General features: G+C 41.5%; 1 protein-coding gene and 1 long non-coding RNA gene across 5 annotated transcripts in view; one reads left to right on the top strand and one right to left on the bottom strand.

Annotated features, from left to right (window-relative positions):
- LOC124287431 (tectonin beta-propeller repeat-containing protein 2-like) overlaps window positions 1–15,240 on the bottom strand; it is a 35,179-nt gene extending 19,939 nt beyond the window's left edge. Inside the window, exons 1-9 of one of the 4 annotated variants that reach the window (XM_046723978.1) lie at window positions 15,195–15,240; window positions 11,761–12,488; window positions 11,426–11,727; window positions 9,492–9,620; window positions 7,250–7,381; window positions 5,868–6,031; window positions 3,624–4,060; window positions 2,584–3,222; window positions 112–1,204 (exon numbers count right to left, since the gene is read on the bottom strand). In XM_046723978.1, the coding sequence (XP_046579934.1) occupies window positions 112–1,204; window positions 2,584–3,222; window positions 3,624–4,060; window positions 5,868–6,031; window positions 7,250–7,381; window positions 9,492–9,620; window positions 11,426–11,727; window positions 11,761–12,376 (3,512 nt within the window). In that variant the 5' untranslated portion in view covers window positions 12,377–12,488; window positions 15,195–15,240. The other 3 variants (XM_046723979.1, XM_046723980.1, XM_046723977.1) reach the window with 3 other exon arrangements.
- Window positions 15,241–15,474: 234 nt separating this feature from the next.
- Window positions 15,475–22,660, top strand: LOC124287387. The gene is made up of 5 exons (XR_006901258.1): window positions 15,475–15,535; window positions 19,258–19,319; window positions 19,834–19,898; window positions 20,080–20,155; window positions 20,305–22,660. It is a non-coding gene; the product is annotated as an uncharacterized LOC124287387 (long non-coding RNA).
- The last annotated feature ends 388 nt before the right edge of the window (window positions 22,661–23,048 follow it).

Raw genomic sequence — 23,048 nt, 5'->3', positions numbered from 1 at the left:
CATACTTTTCTTCAGCCCAGAAAAAAAATATGTACTGTACTGTCTTAGAAAAAGTATATCTATCTTTGAAGTAATTTGATGTAAGGTGATATGATATAAGCCGTATCTCACCAAGCACAGTTGTCGTCCACACTGATGTAGCTGACATCCTTCACAGCGTCCACCCATTTCAGCCCCTCGGGACGTCGAGAACTCAGCTTGGTTCCGGCATACACTGTGGACTTCTGCAGTCGCCACACGATGGAGCCACTGCTGGACACTGCAATCTGCTTGGCCTGACCGCTTGCCTTCCGCCACACAACCCCCTTGACCCCACTCAGAGAGCTGTAGTAGATGTTCTCGCTCTTGTCAGTAAACCAGATGTGCGTCTCAGACACCACCAAGCTGTACACATTGGTTGGTGTGATGATTTCTGACCAACTGTTGGCCAGTTTGAGAAGAGTTCCGGCTGCCACCTTATCATCTGCTCCCAAAGCTGCTACTGAGGCAGGAGGTGGAACATCTTCAGGAGAGGCCTGGTCTGATTCTGGTTCCGGGGAGGACTGTTTCACACCACTTGGGCTGGTGATGTTGGAGTCAATAGATGATTGAGACATGTATTTCTTGTAGAAGTCTTCCGTTGAGGTGTCAGAGGTCATGTAGAGATTGCTTTTGCTTCTCAGGGGGTCGGAGGAAGGTGACACAGGAGACAAAACACCTGAGCTGAGAGACTGATCTCTTCCACTGACATCGGATACACTTGGAGCAGGATCAGTACCATAACCAGATGACAGCTCACGGGCCATTTTCCCCAGACGGTGAATCTTGTAGTCGGTGTTGTTGACATCAGGCAGACTTTTCTCATCTACATTGTAAGTATAGGGCACATTGGCAGGGTTGAACTCAGACCCTTCACTTGATGGTGTTGCAGTTTCTGGGGTCTTGTTGAGGGACATCGTCTTCTCCGAGGCTATGGAAGATAGAGAGTCCATACCATCCTGAAATCCCTGTTCCTCGACATTTTCCTCATCATTTTCCTCAGTTGATTTACTCTTCAACATCTCTGCTGTCCTCTTCAAAATTTCATTTGCTATCTCCAGTGTGTCCACAGGGCTTGGAGTTGTCTCCTCTACTGCATCGATTGTGTCTGCCGTTTCATCAACAAGGGTTTGACTTGTGTCAGAGTTCTGGCTAATCGCATCCTCCTCCTTGACTGCTGACTTATCTGCAGTGAAAAAAGGCACATAAATAACATCATAGTAAAAGATGAAGCAAATGAGATAATTCTTTAATTCTGTTACATCTCTGCTTTTTAACAAGAGGGAAAATGGACATGGTTTAAGTAAGTGACTCACTTGGCAATACTCAAGATAAATTACAGCAGGGGACACCAGAGTACATTCCACGTATTGTTCCCATGTGGAGAACAGAAATCTGGTCCTTAGAGTGAACCATTACTGCTAGATCACCACAACACTCCTTGTTACCTAGATACATATTTTGAACCATGAGTTGTCTAGTAATGTCCCATTTCTCAATAATATTGCTTAATTTCATTTCTAGCAAAACTAACATGGCCAGTGAATACCCAACAAATTCACAGCGTAGAACTACAACACATAAGGGTTATAACTGAGATCACACACTGACCTTCTTGAGCCAACTCTTATGATTTTTCGTATCAAGGCAGCACATAAATGATATAATGGTATCTGGACAAGGTGAGTTATGTGAATTTCCGAGAGAAAACTTCACAGCATTCATAGAAAGTATTTAAATCTCAAAGGCAAACTGCTGAAATTACACATTCTGTAATCGGTTTCCAAACCAAACTTGTTTAATGGTCTGGCCTAAATTCTGTGATGCAGTGGGGAGTGACAAATACTTTCAGTGGCTGATATGTAGACTTGGTGGCAGCACCCATCTGTCTCGTTATGCTTAGAAGCTAAACATCTGTCGAACCCGAACAAAGGCAGATACAAATATTTTATACTTACCGTGACTCATGTGTTATTGCTTATCTCCCTTTACTTCCGAGGTAAGCAATAAAATATGAGTCAGGATAAGGAAAAATTGAACAACATTGCATACATTGTTTAGATCTTAACATTGTGAATAAATAAAATAACAATTATTGTCTGTAACTAGCTTTTTATGACTAATACCCTGTTCAGGTGTTTAAACCACCTGATGCCCGTGGTCCAATTCCACACCATGCGCAGACAACCGGGGGCATTTTTGGTATTGCTAATTATTTATAGATTAAGTTGTGGACACAGTAATTAAAACAGACAGAAAAGCTGAGTTATATCTTTAACAAATCAGAGGTAGAATTAGGCAGATAAGGTGCCGACTTGATTGTTGAAATATCACCCTATCATTCCTTATCATCTGTTTTCCACTAATTTTCACTTGTCAAATTTCATTTTGGTTTCCATTTGTGATTAACCATGCCTAAAAGTATTGGAATTAATTCAAACTGCAAAGTTTTCCCTTTTAAAAACAAAAGTTCAAAGCCCTATCAAAGTCTTGATTCATATTTGTCATGTCGATTGTTATTGCTTAAACCTCATCGCCAGTAGCAACCATAGAAAGTGGCACTACCTGTTTTGTGCTTCTTCTTTTTATGTTTCTTTGCTTTTGGTGCAAACACAATGTCTCCAGTGTCTACCTTCTTGCCAACCTGGATTCTCTCTGAGATGAGGGACAAGTGATCCTCTCCCTCCCTCCAATTCTCAGAGCCTTGTGGCTCACCACTAGTGGTTCTTCCTTGTGGTACTGGATCATTCAAAATTAACTCCCCTGATTGTGCATCGAATGTAGAAATCTGACAAAGGTCATGGCTTGCTTCAGGTGACATCGGTGACCCTGTGATTCCTGCATAAACCTGCAATGCCGTTAATTCAGGGGAGTTAATTTTCACAACTGGTGGGAGATCAGGGGAGGTAATTATTGCTTCTTTGCCACTACAGTTGTGTCCATCTTTGCACGTATCATCATCATCAATCATCTGTTTCACAGACACTTCTTGCTGAAGATCAGATTCCCTGGATGGACGATCCAAGAACTTAAATTTTCCCAAAATATTTTTCTTTATAAATCTTCCAGGAGAGACATGTTTGCTTTCTTTCTCTGCTTTTCCACTAGAAGTGTTGGCAGAAGTCACATGACTGTCACGTGAGACAGCTGAAGCAGACGCAGAAGGGGAATGAGCAGACGTTTGAGACGGAATGGAGGACAATACTGCAAAGACAAATTAACAGTCTGTCAGTATTCTGGAAGAAGAAAACACTAAATAATTCCATTTGTCCAGACGAAAAATACAAGTTAGTCTTTACACATGGAGATTAAGTTATCTGTGTACAGACATAAGTGTGACTTTATTGGAATAAGTCATCATGAAACACATATTTAACATTTGGAAAAAAGACTGGATGTTTCCCCATATTGTACATATATTAACCTACAAAATTAAGAAACACAGCAAATAACATAACTTTTATATCAGTCATCTGTATTAAACACAGTAAATCGAGTTACTTGAAACACAACTATTTCCTCATTAGGCGTATATAATGATTTATCCTCCTTTACCAGAGAGTTGATTTGCAAAACATGTATCATTAAGTTTTTTCAACACTTACTATTTTTAACCATTGGAACTTCAGCTTTCTCTGCGATCCTGATGAGACTGCATTCCACATTCCGTCTGAGCACAAAAATCTCATCATTACACACAGAGACATCGGCAATGTAGCCCAGCCGATCAGTCCCGGCAATAATCGCGTTTGATTCAGGGTCAAGGATAAACATTCCAAGAGGAGTCCAAGTCAAGAGCTGATTGGAACGATAGATGTAGAGTTTACCGAACTGGGGTTCCTGTGAACCCATGCTCTTCTCCATTTTAAAAAGAGGAATGTCTGGATTAGAACTGCCAACAAGATCCTTAAACAAGAATGTGTTTTTGACAGTTCCGTTTACGTCTGCTTTCCACAACCGACATCCTGGCCTTGAAGCATACAACTGTGCATCACTGACTTTACACAGCCCAGGAATGAAACACGCACCAAATCCCCCCAAGCTGAAAAAACAACAAACATGTTAAATTCAAAAGTAGCAGTCACAATACTATATTGATTAAATAAACCCAACAGAATTTTGTTTGTTGATTGTTGCCACAGTCCAGCTATATCATATGATGGCGTGTCAATAATTGAATCTGGTCCAGGTAAATCTGTATGTATTACCTCATTATCAAGACGTGAACCATATTATTTCACAATCAAGACATGGACTGCACAACCTCAATGTCAAGACGTGTAGTGTACCACCTCACTATCAAGATATGCACCATACCACCTCACTCTCCAGATATGCACCATACCAACTCACTATCAAGATATGCACCATACCACCTCACTATCAAGCTATGCACCATACAACCTAACTATCAAGATATGCACCATACCACCTCACTATCGAAATATGCACCATACCACCTTACTATCAAGATATGCACCATACCACCTCACTATCAAGATGTGCACCATACCCCCTCACTATCAAGATATGCACCAAACCCCCTCACTATCAAGATATGCACCATACCACCTCACATCAAGATATGCACCATAACACCTCACTATCAATATATGCACCATACCACCTTACTATCACCTCTATAAGATATGCACCATACATCCTTACTATCAAGATATGCACCATACCACCTCACTATCAAGATATGCACCATACCACCTTACTATCAAGATATGCACCATACAACCTCACTATCAAGATATGTACCATACCACCTTACTATCAATATATGCACCATACAACCTTACTATCAAAATATGCACCATACCACCTAACTATCAAGATATGCACCATAACACCTCACTATCAATATATGCACCATACAACCTTACTATCAATATATGCACCATACAACCTTACTATCAATATATGCACCATACAACCTTACTGTCAAGATATGCACCAATATATGCACCATACCACCTCACTATCAAGACATGCACCATACAACCTTACTATCAAGATATGCACCATACCACCTCACTATCAAGATATGCACCATACAACCTTACTATCAAGATATGCACCATACCCCCTCACTATCAAGATATGCGCCATACCCCCTCACTATCAAGATATGCACCATACCACCACCAAGGCAAGATATGTGCTTAACAGCCTCACTATCAAGACTACCAAGATATGTATGCTGTACTGTATCACCTCACTATCAAGATATGCGCCATACAACCTTACTATCGAAATATGCACCATACCACCTTACTATCAAGATATGCACCATACCACCTCACTATCGAAATATGCACCATACCACCTTACTATCAAGATATGCACCATAAGACCTCACTATCAAGATGTGCACCATACCCCCTCACTATCAAGATATGCACCAAACCCCCTCACTATCAAGATATGCACCATACCACCTCACATCAAGATATGCACCATAACACCTCACTATCAATATATGCACCATACCACCTTACTATCAAGATATGCACCATACCACCTTACTATCAAGATATCCAGCATACCACCTCACTATCAAGATATGCACCATACCCCCTCACTATCAAGATATGCACCATACCCCCTCACTATCAAGATATGCACCATACCCCCTCACTATCAAGATATGCACCATACCACCACCAAGGCAAGATATGTGCTTAACAGCCTCACTATCAAGACTACCAAGACAAGTATGCTGTACTGTATCACCTCACTATCAAGATAGGTACTGCATTCCGACACTATGAAGGTGACTTTACAACAACAACATCAAGACAGGTAATGTATTGTGATGCTGTGTACATCTGTAGGCTTACAGTTTTCTGTCCTGTTGTCCAACTTGAATAAGGCGATCCCTGTCGTCAAGGCGACAGATAAGTGACCGTTGTTTGGTGGACACAAGTAGGACCTTGTGGTCGTAGTGGAGCTGGATGATTTCTGTGTGTGTCTCGATCAGGAGGATGGTGGACTTACACTGACCCTGGGCAGATATCAGCAATTTGAACAGTTGACATATTATCTCAAAGAAATAAAGTTTTTCATGCATGACAATGATAAGTAAAGAAATTTTAATCCTGAAAATATGAAATGTTGCATGGTAACAATTAAACAGAAGAATAGGTGAAAAGAGACACATGATAAAGCATTGTTTCTTGGTCAGAATAATAATCATTCTTCTCAAGATAGGAAGACCTCGTACCACTCCACCTCCCTGACCCACCTGAAACAACTGCACCTCCCTGCCCCACCTGATACCACTCCACCTCCCTGACCCAACCTGATACCACTCCACCTCCCTGACCCACCTGATACCACTCCACCTCTCTGACCCACCTGATACCACTCCACCTCCCTGACCCAACCTGATACCACTCCACCTCCCTGACCCACCTGATACCACTCCACCTCCCTGACCCAACCTGATACCACTCCACCTTCCTGACCCACCTGATACCACTCCACCTCCCTGACCCACCTGATACCTCTCCCCCTCCCTGACCCACCTGATACCACTCCACCTTCCTGACCCACCTGATACCACTCCCCCTCCCTGACCCACCTGAAACCCTCCACCTCCCTGACCCACTCCACCTCCCTGCCCAACCTGATACCACTCCAGCTCACTGACCCACCTGATACCTCTCCCCCTCCCTGACCCACCTGATACCACTCCACCTTCCTGACCCACCTGATACCACTCCACCTTCCTGACCCACCTGATACCTCCACCCCCCCTGACCCACCTGAAACCCTCCACCTCCCTGACCCACTCCACCTCCCTGACCTACCTGATACCACTCCACCTCCCTGACCCACCTGATACCACTCCACCTCCCTGCCATACCTGATACCACTCCACCTCCCTCACCTACCTGATACCACTCCACCTCCCTGACCTACCTGATACCACTCCACCTCCCTGACCCACCTGATACCACTCCACCTCCCTGACCCACCTGATACCACTCCACCTCCCTGACCCACCTGATACTACTCCCCCTTCCTGACCCACTCCACCTCCCTGACCTACCTGATACCACTCCACCTCCCTGACCCATCTGATACTACTCCACCTCCCTCACCTACCTGATACCACTCCACCTCCATGACCTACCTGAAACTACTCCACCTCCCTGACCCACCTGATACCACTCCACCTCCCTGACCCACCAGATACCACTCCACCTTCCTCGCCCACCTGATAGAAATCCACTTCAGTGGTGACGACTGTACCACTCTTGTCCCCAGAGAACAGCTTCATGCCGTTAGTGCTCCACTCCACACATGTCAGGTAGGAACGGTGCATGTCTTTCACATGGAACTTCTGAAGCTGTAAGGCAACACTTAGTCTGTCATACAGACCCTGAAGCAAATATATCCAAGAAATTCCACGCATGACTAGAAAATGTGGCAAGTCTAGATTTCCACAGCTTCAGGAAATGAAGAAAGTCTCAGGGCTCCTTTTCATTCTATTTTATAATTTTCACTATGAGCCTTTTTCCTGTAAAATATATGATTTTACTTGGCCTTTGTTCCGTGTTATGTACTAGTTACTATAACGCGAGTGTCTAATAGTGCGGGGGGTCATCCATGGGCCCCAAGACCCGGGGTTATGGTGAGGAATGACTGTATTTGATATGAACATACCTTCCCGTTGTTTACCCCATTAGGGTTAGAATTGGTTTTAAAATTGGCTCTAACTAGAGACTAATAGGATAAAACAATCAGGCTTGCTGACTTGGTTGATGTATGGCATTGTATCCCACTTGCATAGAATATATGATGATGTCAGCCAGTGGACTGCCTGGTCCAGACAATATTGGCCATCATTCAGCTGGGATACAGCGGAGGGTGGCATTCCAGGGAGGATCTGGGTTTGGTAAAGAACCAGCTGTTGCTACGTGAAGATTGGCTTAGTGTGCAGATTGGCTTAGTGTGCCAGGTGTATGGGTGAAATGAAATCAGATTTAATGACAGATTCAAGATTTCACTCAAACAGCTTGGTGCATGTAAGTGTGTGTCACTGGTTGTAACAGTCCTGAGACTTAGTCTGGTTTCATGAGATACCAACAGAATAGATCATGGCCTAGATTTTGTAAGCTCTCTTACTGCTAAGATAGTCGTAAGTTAATGTTAATGTTAATGTATGGCACTTACGACTATCTTAGTGCTGAGAGCTTCGAAAATCTAGGCCCTGATTTCAAACCATTGACACATGGAAAAAACTGCCCCATGGCATTTGATGTAATGATATGGAATCATGTCATTCAAACAAATTCACAAAATACAATGTTAACCTCAGAATTTAAATGCAATAATGACTTGTTACCAATGTTCTAGCTAAGGATAGTTATTTTAGAAAACGCCATGTGTGGTACATAGTAGAGTAAGGGAGTTTAGTTTTAAGCCGCTTTTAGCAATAGTCCCACAATACAATGGCAGGGGACACTAAAAAATGGTCTTCACACATTAAACCCAGAAGGGGAATCGAACCTGTGTCTGCAGTATGACAAGCAAATGCTTTAACCACTAGGCTACCCCACTGCCCCAGGTACATAGTAGACGACCTGTGAAGATCCGGGTTAGAATGAATCTTCAGTACCCCATGCTTGTCGTAAGAGGCGACTAACGGGATCGGGTGGTCAGGCTCACTGGCTTGGTTGACACATCATCCGTTCCCAATTGTGCAGATCGATGCTCATGCTGTTGATCACTGGATTGTCTGTTCCAGACTCGATTATTTACAGACCGCCGCCATATAGCTGGCATATTGCTGAGTGCGGCACTAAACTAAACTAAACTCACTCACTCACACATAGTAGAGACCTATTATCAGTATAGTTCTACAATGTGGAATTAGTGCAATGAGTAAAGTAAGATATTGTCTCATCATAACTGTAAACATGTTAGATCAAAATGAATAATAAAGTGCCATTAAGGTCTCAGACAAACCAGTTTGGTAGAGTCTCTGTATGACGAAATACTACTACATGATTTTCACATTACATTCCGTGAAATATTTGTCAAACGAGACAACAAAGCTTTTCGCTCTTAACGGGACCTGTTTGTATGAACTGGGAAATGTATATTTCATGAATATGTCATCTGCAGACTTAAATACATACATCAGCCTCTGCATGCATAGCATCTCATTTTAAAGACAACTTCTCTAAAACAATTTCTGAAATTTATCTTATGAGCTTGCTTTCAACAACAGTAAGGATTTCAGTGAACAAGGCCAAAAATTACTCAGTATGAAGCAATCTGCACACAGTGACCATTCACCGATGGTGGGGAAGATTTAAACATCACTTTTGGTTTTTTGTTGAATCTGTTTGTGCATGTGGGATTGTGACAACACAGGTTTGTTGTTTTCCCGTGGACTGGCTGGAATGTATGATGGCTGTTTCATGACCTCCCTGTATCAACCAATCACTAACCTGCTTGTTGAGGCCTGTCATCATTGACGGCAGCATGAACATACACACAGCACCTGATGCCATGCCAACGGCCAGCTGGTAGTCTATTCCACGATGCAGCTGGATGCAGGTGACAACATCGCTGGGAGTCTGCAATCATAGATGTTGTAAATACACTGTCACTAACAATCACCATACATCACCTTCTAATGTGACAAGACTATATTAAAATTTCCTTTTTTGTGGCTAGACTATATCATTTCCTTTTTTGAGGATACATTTTGAAAGGTAATAACGTTTGTTACATAACATTATAATAACATATTTTCATCATGTTTAACATGTTTGTATGTCAATTAATTTGTATTTGTTTTGTTGTGATAATTTTATATAACATTAAAGCAGCATATGTGTAACATGTTTGAGTATCTTTTTGTTTTCATCTGTTTGAAAATTGTGGGAAATTAACTGTTGCTTTTAAATCACCTACTGTTTGCTAGCATGTATGTTAACCAGAAAGAATGTAATGCAAGAAATAGAGATTATCAACTGAATGTGTTTTAAGTCAATTATCAATTTCATACATAAGGAATGAACATTTTATTATGCCATCCTTTAATGACCATGAAACATATTATTTCTAATATTTACTATTCAGAAACACATGAGGAAAATATTATCTTTATTAAATACTTCAATTTTGAAAAACATCAATGTTTAAAGCATAATATTACTCAATAAATACAGGGGCGGAGGGGTAGCCTAGTGGTTAAAGCCTTTGCTCATTACGCCGAAGGCATGGGTTCGATTCCCCACATTGGTAAGATGTGTGAAACTCATTTCTGGTGTCTCCCGCCGTGATATTGCTGGAATATTGCTAAAAGCGGCGTAAAACCAAACTCAGTCAGTTAGTCAGTCAATAAACACAGCATCAGAGCAGATGGCTCTATTCATCATGGAGTGCCAAATGATTTGCAGCCACGTTTGTCTACTCAATATCTGATCCATCTGGAAGCTCTTACCTTAACCTATTGGGAACGCCAGACAATAGTTTACTGAGCAAGCAGACATTGTAAGGAGGTAGATCATAAAATGAAAGTTTACTGGATAAAACAGATTAGCCAGTTCACTTTACATGTGATTAACATGAAATACAATAACTTCATCAACATGACAACCATGAATAAGTTGTAGCAATTACTATTAAAGTATATATCAATGAGTTTATTGTAAATAATGACAAACATGTATAGGTTTAAATACCTCAAGTGAGTGAGTGAGTACAGTTTTATATTGCTGTATTTCAGCAATTTCACAGTGTGGGACACCAGAAATGGATTTTACACATTGCACCCATGTGGGGAATGAAATCTGTGTCAACAGGGTGACAAGCGAAAACTTTACCCACTAGGCTATATCCCACCACCCTCATAGACGTGGAGACCTTGTCGAGAAAACAAATTTATGAAAGAAAACTAAGGTCATTCTAAGTTGTTTTAGGTCTAGAACATCATGTTTTGCTTCAGCTTATACATAACAATGCAATGTTAAAACAGTCTATGTACCGGTAATATGTTACATGGGAATCAGGAGAGGGTCAGCAAGAATGTGAATAATTAAAGATGGTGTAAATTCCAAAACTCCTACACTAGATGGTTAATCCATATTTTTTTCTATTTAAATTAACCATGTTAACAACTGGAATTATGAACAATCTTTGTTGTGTATCAACACATATCATTTCACAATTTGTTTGCTAAAAACAGATGGCATATGATAATCTTTCGGGCTTTTGTGTACAGTCCTTAGACAATACTGAACTATGTTGTGCATCAAAATAATCTAGCACCAAGCAGGAGAATACATAAGAAATGCAAGTGTTGGTATTAGGATGCAGCTCAGATGAGTACTGCATCAAAGTACACAGTAAAAATCGAACAATACACATGACTTACATCAGTCTTCAGTCTTTCCATAGAGTGTTTTTTTCTATCATAGAGAAATATCAGGCCAATGTTCGTCCCCAACGCAATGTATGATTCATCCACTGACACACAGGTCAAAATGAGGTCACACTGCATCAGGAGACCTCGCTGAGCCTTCTTCGGAATCTGAGAGAGAATTCCCCACAGTGGTTCAAACTCCCTTGGAATAGGCATATCATCGGCTTTCTCCTCAGTTCCAGAAACTTCACTCTTTCCTGAACTTATTTCTGGAGGAGCACTACCATCATCGGCTTTCTCCTCAGTTCCAGAAACTTTATCATCGGCTTTCCCCTCAGTTCCAGAAACTTCACTCTTTCCTGAACTTATTTCTGGAGGAGCACTACCATCATCGGCTTTCTCCTCAGTTCCAGAAACTTTACTCTTTCCTGGAGGAGCACTACCATCATCGGCTTTCTCCTCAGTTCCAGAAACTTCACTCTTTCCTGAACTCGTTCCTGGAGGAGCACTACCATCATCGGCTTTCTCCTCAGTTCCAGAAACTTCACTCTTTCCTGAACTCGTTCCTGGAGGAGCACTACCATCATCGGCTTTCTCCTCGGTTCCAGAAACTTTACTCTTCCCTGAACTCGGTCCTGGAGGAGCACTGACACCACGTTCAAACTGTTCCAATACCTCTGAAGATGGAACAACAGGTTTGGTTGTAGCAACATCTTGCCCATGACCTTCACCTTGAGTCATTCCTTTCTTGTCTTCATCCTCAGTGAAGGATGAATCCTCTTCTTTCATATCATAAGCAAAGTCAGGTTTATCTTTGTCTGACTTGTTTGAATCAGTTGCTTCTGCAACAGCTGCTCTTGATTCAAAGTCATCATCCTTTTCTCTCATGTTTTCTCCACTTGTTCCCTCCAGAGCATCTTTCTCTTTCCCAGGAACTTCCTCCATGTTACGATCATCAGACATGATGTGCTCTTTGATTAAGTTGTTTCAGAAGTCCTGAAACTGCTCCTATGAATCACATAGCATGTACTTAGTTACTCTGTGTAGAAGGCTTTGACTGACATTTTCCCAAGAGCTGCAAGAAACAAGAAACACATCCATCAGTGATATACATTTTGTTGTACGTAGCGTAATGGTAATCATGCTCTGTCCATGCTTGCTTCTGTTTGTGTGCTGTGTGTGCTCAGTGTTCACTAGGCCCTGATCTACATCACTGACTTATAATCTTCTGTACACATGAACAGTTACACTGTGGGATCTACTAGCTACTGTTCCACTGATTGCCTTGTTGACGTACTTATATCTGCTGCTGATTACATTATTAAGTTTGAAGTTGCATCCCGTTGGGTCCAACATTAATGTGTGTGTCCTGACATACTAAACTCAGCTTATTTTGGTTAAATGGTGCTAACCCATTGTGATACCATGCTGCAATTTAACTGGGACGCCCTGCTTAAAGACATATGCTGACTTGACAAGCCCTTGCTATATCAAGGCAATGCCAAACAGGGTAACAAGTACTGTGTTGTAGCAGGGTAAGGACAAGTAATGCCATTTAGCATCTTTTCATATGACACGTCCACATTCATACTATAATTTTTCGATTTCAGGGCAGAGTACAAATATTAAAACGTTTTGACAATGCATTATCAGTTTCAATCCATATCAGTTACACGGCACTTCAGAATACATTACAGTTACATAAAATTTGATCACAGTGAATTTTGACCTTAAGCAAAGGTCAGCAATACATAATCTATGACATCATCAAAGGTGCAACCAACCCTGGTCAAAGGCCAGCAGAATGTCTAAGCCTTATTCAAAGGCAACTGAGTAACTTCAGTAGGGATAAAGGTTAATAAAAAATGATGGTATGAAAACCGAAAATACCAGATTTTTTGTCGGGACTGCATTATGGTATACAGAACCAAAGGCATAAAATGCATTATACTGGTGATGGACATTAACCATGGCTATGAATAAGTTGTGTCATGCCCGTTTGGTTATGATTCCAATACATATTTAACTCTGAATAGTTTTTTTATTTTTAAAATGGCGTCAGTTGTTTTGGGAACTGGTGGAACAATTCATCCACAATATTAATACTACTTACAATGAGTGTGTATATAATCATATGCAGCATGTAAGTAGTTTTGATTCTTTAACTTCCGCGTAGCCGATCTGAACACAAGTAAGATATCGCTTCAGGCTTCCACAACGCTAAGCCGCACTCACAAACATAACCCATTTAGCACGAATCCGCGGGTCCTGTGGAAATCTGTGCATGGGCACAAAGCAACGATTCGGCATGTCGCCGTTGATGTCGAAATCATTAAAATGATGAGCTCACTGCTGGATGTCTAATGTCTAAGCCTTATTCAGTGAAATGCCCCTCTTTGGGTTAATAATAGGTCAGTTGTTTGGGAACTGGTGGAACAATTCATCCACAATATTTGTGAGTGTGTAGTATAATACAGCATGTACAGCTGTAACTAAATCAGCATTGGACTCATCACTGCACGAGGGCTTGTATGAGATAGGCTACTGTCAGATTGTATCTGATAACTGAAAATGCAGAGCAGTAGATATAATACAGCAGCAGAATAGTGAACCTGCACATAATGGACCATGGTTTAGACTATCACCAGGCAAAGTTATGGTCAACAGTAGGAGCAATGATAGTAGACTATGTGTATGTCTGATTCAAGTAATGCATAAATTTAACATATGTTATATTTGGGATTATACTTTCTTAGTAAAGTACAAATTCTAGTACATTTTGGGTTGAGTATTATCTGGGAAAATTGTGAAGAAAAAAGTGAAAATGGGAAATACTTGGTCTGAAGGAGCAAAATGGCAAATGAGTCCATATTCCTAACCTCAAAACCCAAACCGATACCTCTTATTGTGCCCATTTGTTTAATTACAAGTAATACTGTGCATCGCAAAATATTTGTCTCTGTGTTTGCTCGTTTCTTATATTACAGAACTGAATTCATCTAATACAACATTATGACAGTTACGATCAAGGTAACGGTGCAGAATGTACTCATCTGCATACAGAAACATACATGAGATACAAATCTGTAGTACCTGTGCCGACGACCCATCTGAAATACTTGGGCTTTTTCAATTCTGACGCGTACATAAACATTCACGCATTCAATTAGTTATAGCTTATCACATGAATTGAAAAGGAGTGTTTTCACATGAGCTTAATTTGGTGTTATTTATCAAACCACATACGCTAAATGGAATATATCGTAGCCAGACTTGATAATAGTGAACACTCCTACATATATAATTCACACTGGTCATTGTCACGATATTTAACACTGTCCACAAGTTCAAAACATGTCAAAGAATTTACCTTATTATTGTTTCACTGAATGTATTGAATACTTGGGCTTCAGACATGTTATTGTATTCGTTACTCAATATTCGTGATTTGTTTCATATTCGCCTCATACTGGGTTCGTTGCAGCATATTAGTAGTTACTAGAGGACACATTACAAAAACAGAAGTTCGTGATTTAGAACATGTTTCAAGGTACATTCAGGTGTGAGGTACGACTCTGTCTTGAGTTCGTCTGGTGACAAGGAGTAACTTTCACGCAGTGTCAAATCACGACATCGTGTTATTTGAACAGGGCCTGACAATCAGGCTGGAATATAAGTAGAATATTAAGGAAGCATATTTGGAGAATCGGGATATTCACAGAACATGTGCCATTTGTTTGTGTAATACGTACATTACAGAAATATATCGAAACCACTTTACCAGCGACAACAGCTCATGTGACAGACTTCGCCATGACGTTTTATCGATTGAGACGAGTCCACTACAAAAAGAGGGTGTGACGAAACCTTATTTGAACTGAAGATAGTTTGAAAATTAGTAAACGCTTCTGAAACGTAACCCGTGATATAATTCAGAGGTTTCGAGTTATTCCACCCCACAAGATATATGAATGCATATAAGCAGATATATGTTTCAAAATGTACAAGTTCCCATAACACCCACTGTGTTTTAGAATCGCCCGTAGGGGGTTTCCCCGTGTAGGATCCTGTTCCGGCAGAGGTTACCGGATGGACAACGAGCAACGAACCGTTATTGATTTTGTGCGTAACTACTACATTCTTCTTTGTTTATATGCATACTGCAGTAGAGATATTCCTGGACTAAAGACTTTGCCTTACATCTGCAGCCAAGTCTATGCTATTTATGCATTTCCCTTGCACTCAAATACCTCTACAGAATAAATAAACAGATATTGCTATTTTTTTGCTGTGTCAGCTAGAACTTTATAAAGAAATGTGAAAAATAAGGTCCTTAATGTTCTGTATTTTGTATGGTGAGTGATAGGGCTGCAACGAATACACTATGTGGTGAATATGATACGTATCATGAATATTGGGTAACAAATACGAATAATTATTCACGAATACAATATTGTAGTTAAGTGATTGATTTACAATATGAACGCCCATGTTGACAGTTTTGATTTGTCACAGCAATAACCAGTGATCTCATGACACTAAAATTTGGTATGGGGCGGTGAGTAGCCTAATGGTTAAAGCGTTGGCTCATCACGCCGAACCCCTACCCCTAAGGTTCGAATCCCTGCATGGGTACAATGTGTGAATTTACCCATTTCTGGTGTCGCCCCTTTACGATCCTTAGGGTTAGGGTTTAGGGTTAGGCACCCTTTACTATCCTTTGGGGTTAAACCCTTTACTCATTCTTAGGGTTAGGCACCCTTGGTACGATCCTTAGGGTTATAGGTTAGGGTTAGAGAACCCCAGCAGCTTAATTAATCTGGAAAAGTGCTAAAGTGCAGTACTGACTAACATGACTTGGCGCTACTGCATTGCTAGTACATATTCAATCCTTGCATATCTCACTTTCCAAAAGTACACAAGGCTTCAAGTAAAACATGCTCCCTTAAAAAAATCGTAAATATTCATTAATATTTGGTTCTGGTGACCACGAATAACGAATTGAATTCATGAAGGGCTTCGGTTCGATTCACTGAATATGCGAGTGAATCCATGACAGCCTTAGTGAGTAAGTGAGTTTAGTTTTATGCCGCACTCAGCAATATGGCGGCGGTCTGTAAATAATCGAGTCTGGATCAGATAATTCAGTTATCAACATCATGAGCATCGATCTGCGCAATTGAGAACTGATGACGTGTCAACTAAGCCAGCGAGCCTGACCACCCGATCCCGTTAGTCGCCTCTTACGACAAGCATGAGGTTACAGAAGGTTCATTCTAACCCGGACCTTCACGGGTCTATTTTAACATGGAGTGACAGTAATTTTACGTGCATCTTACTGTTCACAGGGATTATTTTCACCTGCAGCATGTACTAGCATTTGTAGTGATAACAAATAAATACAGTCAAACCGAAAACTGAAATTGTACTAGCTCTTAGGATGTCTTAACATTAGGCTAAGTGACTTAAATTAATGCTTGACTAAATCAGTGCTCTGCCTCATGATGTCCATCCCCAGATTGTCTGGTCCAGACGTCATTATTTATAGACCGCTGTACTATAGCTGGGATATTGCTGAGTGTGGAATGAAGCAACTACCTCTATTTCTATCAGGGTACAACATGTGAAGATCCGGGTTTAAGCTAGTATTCAGAAACCCATGCTTGTGGCAAGTGGTGACTAATATTATGGGATTGGGTCGTCAGGCTCGCTGACTTGGTTGACACATGTCATCGGATCCCAATTGCATAGATGCTCATGATGTTGATCACAGGATATTCTGATCAAGACTCGATTATTTACAGACTGCCGCCATATAGCTGGAAAATAGTTTAAGCAACAAAGAAATAAATCTATCAGGGTGCTGATCTTGATATTCAAACATACAGAACATTCGCATGAGCCATCACAGCTGTTGCAATGCAGCTTGACACTGTCAGTGTACATGTATATTAATAACTGATTTATTGGCAGACTTGCAGCTTATTTAGCATAGTTTGATTGTATCCCTGTTCATGTGTACATTCAGTCTGATGTCAAACAAAGAAATATGATTTGTGAGGAGCAGTTGTCTTGTTGGATTGGTTTTGGCGTTATTACATCATGAAGTATTATGCCTGTTGGTGTGTTTTGTCAGGAGATATAAGGCTGATATCAGTCCACATCTATCTATGGTCTGGTGTCCATTCAACCATGATCTGATGTCCATTCATCCTTGGTATGGTGTCCATTCATCCTTGGTGTGGTGTCCATTCATCCATGGTCTGGTGTCAATTCATCCATGGCCTGGTGTCCATTCATCCTTGGTCTGGTGTCAATTCAACCATGATCTGATGTCCATTCTTCCTTGGTCTGGTGTCCATTTATCCATCGTCTGGTGTCCATTCACCCATGGTCTGGTGTTCATTCATCCATGGTCTGGTGTCCATTCATCCATGATCTGATGGCTATTCATCCATGGTCTGGTGTTCATTCATCCATGATCTGGTGTTCATCCATTGCCGGATGTCCTTTCATCCATGGTCTGGTGTCCATTCATCCATGGTCTGATGTCCATTCATCTATGATCTGGTGTTCATCCATAGCCGTATGTCCTTTCATCCATGATCTGATGTCCATCCATCCATGGTCTTGTGTCCATTCATCCATGGTCCGATGTCCATCCATCCATGGTCTGGTGTTCATTCATCCATGGCCTGGTGTTCATTCATCCATGGTCTCCAGTCTTGTATCTGTGGTTTGGTTACATCCATGCATGGTCTTGTATCACCCATGCATGGTCTGGTACCCACACACACGGGGCAGACTGAAAGAATCCATATTTGGATATATCATGGGTGGGAAGTAAATAATGGTTATTGATATGAAAATTGCATCATGGATAATATCGTACATAAACCATTGTGTTATAATATAGTTTTAATTAACTCTCATGATACACAAAGTTCCGTCTTTATTCATTGGCTGCTTCCAAATTATGCTCTGAACATTTATGTGCAAAGTTACTTCTTTGTTGTTTACCGTCTTTAACTTACTGGGTCAGACTATGCTGGAACATTCCTTGTTCTCATGGTGATCTTCCAGGCCAATCTTTACTCAATGTCTTCAGGAACCCATGCTTGTCCTAAGAGGCGACTAACGGGATGATGTCTATTTCTGACAGGTTAGTTGTATATAGGGTGGATGCAGAACCTCCTTTTGGTTAAACTGGTTAAACCGTTAATTTATGCACGATAACTCATTAACATGCAAGTGTATGCATGACGTCACAGGTCAGAAATGTGAACAAACCGGTGTTTGTTTTTATGCAGTGATTCTAAAACGTGCTCTTCACGTAGTCAAGTGATCCCTATCGACCACTGGCTGAAGTCTTTCCCTCATTACTCGTTATACGCGCCTCATGTTATTTCCATGTTTGCTAGCAGAAAATCTCGCCTCTGTGCGTTGTAATGAAATCAGGCCCTATATCGCTTGCATGTGTGTTGGCCTGAAAAGAAGAGACTAAGACTTAATCCTTAATACATTTGTACAAAACATTGCTATCATCTCATAATGCTAAGTGCATTTAATATAACATTATTACACCAGATTTTATATTGAACATATGTTTGACTGTTGTATTTCTGTGTTTCTTTAACGGACTTTCATCAGATTTATTTTCAACATATTTGGAAGGTCATTTTGCTATGCTTTTAACATATGAGCAATGTTGTCTCTAGTTTCAACCGTTACTTTGACATATTATCGCAGTGGTTATGATCAATAATGTTAAACGTTACACGGACATAGTGGCAATCTTCCCCCATTAGTGACAGGTATTTGCTTTTAACGTTATTTCTATACAGACATGCCCTGAGGTCTTTCGTTCTTAACCTGGCTGTGCATTTTCGGCAACTTCATCCTTCTGGTGAGCGCACATATCCAGGCAACTAGTGCATGCTCAAGGCGCTGGTATTGTTCCCTCAATCATGTATGTCAATCTCAATGGCATATCGTATTATCAATCTCAACTCCCTGGGGAGTATACAACTCTTGCAGCCACTAGGTGCAATAAGTTATTGTGGCTTTCTCATCCTAACGAGGTACCCATTCACAGCTGGGTGGACTGGGACACATAGTCACAGTACTTTGTCCAAGTTCACTGCACGTTGCTGTACCCACAACTAGGCTTTTGCACGTATTCATGTGGCCACCATCTGGTGATATACCAACGGATTCATGGGTTCTTTTAAGTGCACAGGGTTGTGTTCTGTACACTAGGGGTTTTGACAACACTGAAAGAGTCTACACACAAAGTTGACTCCAAGGTTTTTACACCCGATCATAGGTGGGTTCGATCCCGACACCTCAACCTTGCTGGATCACTAGCCTGGCGAGTTTAGCATATACGTTTGATTGAAAACGGTTTTATATATTTACAGACATAATGATATAGACGCCATGTGATAACACCCGGCCATCCACATCAAGAGCGGCGGTTAGTGGGGTAAGTTATGTTGTATCTATCTATTACTTTGTTCATCCATATATGATGTTATATCAGTTAGGATTAATGAGGATCATAGCGCAAAGGATTCAATGCCAGGAATATGTGTGTTTGTAGATAGAGTTGAGCGGGACTGTTTTTATGTAAGATGTTTTGTAAGATTATATTCTAAATATTGCAGGGACAACCTCAACAAACCCTCCGCTACCATCAACCTCCTCGGGGGTAAAGCAGCACGGGAATGGATCCTACTGGAGGTATGGTTGAATATTATCGTTAAGCTAATATTTGAGTAGAGCTAGCGTTGGACTACTCATTCATTCAGTTAGTTATGGTGTTATAATGGTGTGTTATATTTTGTCTCTATGTGACCTGGTATTCATAATGGATTGGTTTCTGTTCACAGCTTCAGCCTCTTCCCGGGTAACTGAAGCCTGTATTGGCCGGATGTGTCAGAGATTTCAAGGACTGTGTGTCTGTCTACCGACATGAGATGACAGAAGGACACCATTACCTACCTTCACAGTCCTGCAGGGGTGACAGTGAAAAGACTGAGTTCCAACCACGCCCTTGGGGAGAGGGTCACACACCATGGGAAGATGAGGAGAATGATGAGGTGATGGAGCCCCTACTTCAGGAAGCCCATGCCCTGAACGCTCCGTTTATCCTTGCCCGGGACCAACACTGGGACGTGTTTTCAACTTATAACGTCCCCATCACTAATTCTGTATCTGTTGGTGAGTTGATGGAATGCGCTAGGGATATGTATCTGTACGGGAGTCTGGAGGGATACTGTTCACAAGTCCCAGTCCTCGGGTTTAATTCGGCTCGCTATGATTTGAGTATCATTAAGGAGAAGCTTCCCGAACATCACTCTCTCGACGAGCAGGAATCTCGGGCTTTCACTGTCAAGAAAAACAATGCTTACTTGTGCCCAAATGATCTGTGATTCAAATTTCTTTCGCTATGATTTGAGTATCATTAAGGAGAAGCTTCCCGAACATCACTCTCTCGACGAGCAGGAATCTTGGGCTTTCACTGTCAAGAAAAACAATGCTTACTTGTGCCCAAATGATCTGTGATTCAAATTTCTTGATGTCACACTGTATCTCTCACCCGGAACCAGTTATGCGCAATTTCTAAAAGCGTTCGAGTCGAAGACAAAGAAGGGATTTTTCCCATACGAGCTCTCGACACTCCGGAAAAGCTGAAAGAGACTCAACTTCCACCTTTAGGCGAGGCTTGGTATTCCAGCCTCAAACGAAATCCGTCCTCAACGATGGCTTGAAGTCCATGAAGCAGAAATATGCCGACCTCGAGGCCATCTGAAGACGGGGAGGGATGTCTACGTTTCAAGATTTCCTTGAGTGGTATAACAATCTTGACGTAGGTCCCTTTGTAGAAGCCATGGAAGCCATGTACCAGGTGTATTTCGAGGTCAGCATCAACCTTTTTAAAACCACTATGTTGGTGTGCCCTGACAGACACTGTTCCAGGAGAGCCAAAGAAAGGGGATCTTGCTTTGATAAAAGCAACAAAGATCTCTATCACACCATGAAAGGCAACGTGGTCGGCGGACCTTTTAGTATTTTCACAAGGTACCACAAAGCCGATCAGACGTTGATCAGAGGCCATCCTTATAAACGGTGTAAAAGGGTCGCTTGCTATGATGCAAAGCGTTATACTTGTGGGCCATAGATCAGCCCATGCCCACTGGTCCTTTTGTGCGCAGGAAAGCTGAGATGTCGTTCAAGCCCGAACTCAGGGACAGACACACGTCCATGTATTATTGGATGGATTGGTTGAGGGACAAAGAAGGGCGGGACATGCGGAACAAATTAAATTGGAGCGGGAAAGACGAGTTGGACCGTCCTTGGTGGATGGGTACAAGCTTGTTGAAATGTGGGAATGTGAATTCCTCGCACAATGTAGAACCAATCGAGAGCTTGCTTCGTTTATCCGGGCCCAACATTCACCCTGTTATCAAAAGAAGGGGTGGACCGTCTCGGAGCGAGAGATTTTGAAGACTGGGGAAATGGTGGAACTGTTTGGCATGGTGAAAGTGGACATTCACGTTCCCGATCAGTAGATCCCCATACAGAACCCTCAGGCACTCGTCTCTCCCCGGGGGAGTACTTTCAAGAGATGACTCCCTTGTTTCGCAACGCACAAGTTCAATTCGAGGTTCTCGGGGAACACATGGAGGAATACATCAGGTAGAACGACTTGAGTACAAAACCATGTCGTATGTTCGCCGGCGGGTTAAAGGCACGAAACATGTTGATTGCCACCCCAATGTTGTAGTGGTATTTACAATAGCGCATGGTGGTCGATCGAGTGTACAAAGTCATCCAGTACATTTCGAACGTGTGCGTTCGTCAGTTTGTTCGGGACGTGTGCTCAGCCAGGCAAGATGCCAACCGAGATCCCTCAGCAGCCATTTGCGGCAATACTGCCAAACTCACGGGTAACTCAGCGTATGGATCGGTCCTGATTAATAAAGAGAAACAAGCAAAGAAGGTCTTACATCTCGATACTCCCCTGCAGTATGCCAAACTGCGCATGCTTCAATTTTACTACGATTTCATGGACGTGTGATTTTGAATATATGGAAATGGACATGGACAGCGCTTACATGACTTTTAGTGTGAGGTGTCTGTCTGATGTTGTCAAACCCCGACAAAAAAATCCAAACAATAATTGATAATAACATGTAAACACATCGAGAATTAATGTTTTATTGAATAAAAATGGTAAACGTTTTCATATTTACAATGATTCTAATTCTTTAAAGTTAGCTTGACCAGGCACACCAAGGCCTGATTTGCGTTTCACGTACAATCTTTTTACACTTTTATTATTTTTAGCATAATGATGCTGTGCAAGAAGATGTTTGGTACATCTAAACTGTGCAGCAGTTTGCGAAACTCTCTGTAACCACTTGGTCTGTTGGATGTGTAAGAAGAGCGTAGAATAACCAAACGAATCAGTTTCACAAGGTTCAAACCTTTTATGACAGTCCCATTATCTGAGTTTCCAAGTTCTAATTTATCTGTCACTCTCAAGTCACCTGAATCAATTTTTGATGAAAAAATAATCACAAAGCCATTAATTTCCCCACAGTTTTTGTAGAAGAAATGTTCTTGAGAG

The sequence above is a fragment of the Haliotis rubra genome, unplaced genomic scaffold (genome assembly GCF_003918875.1).
Source record: "Haliotis rubra isolate DU_JTF1 unplaced genomic scaffold, ASM391887v1 Scf40, whole genome shotgun sequence".
NCBI classification, from domain to species: Eukaryota; Metazoa; Mollusca; class Gastropoda; order Lepetellida; family Haliotidae; genus Haliotis; species Haliotis rubra.
This window is presented reverse-complemented; position numbering and strand designations above follow the sequence as displayed.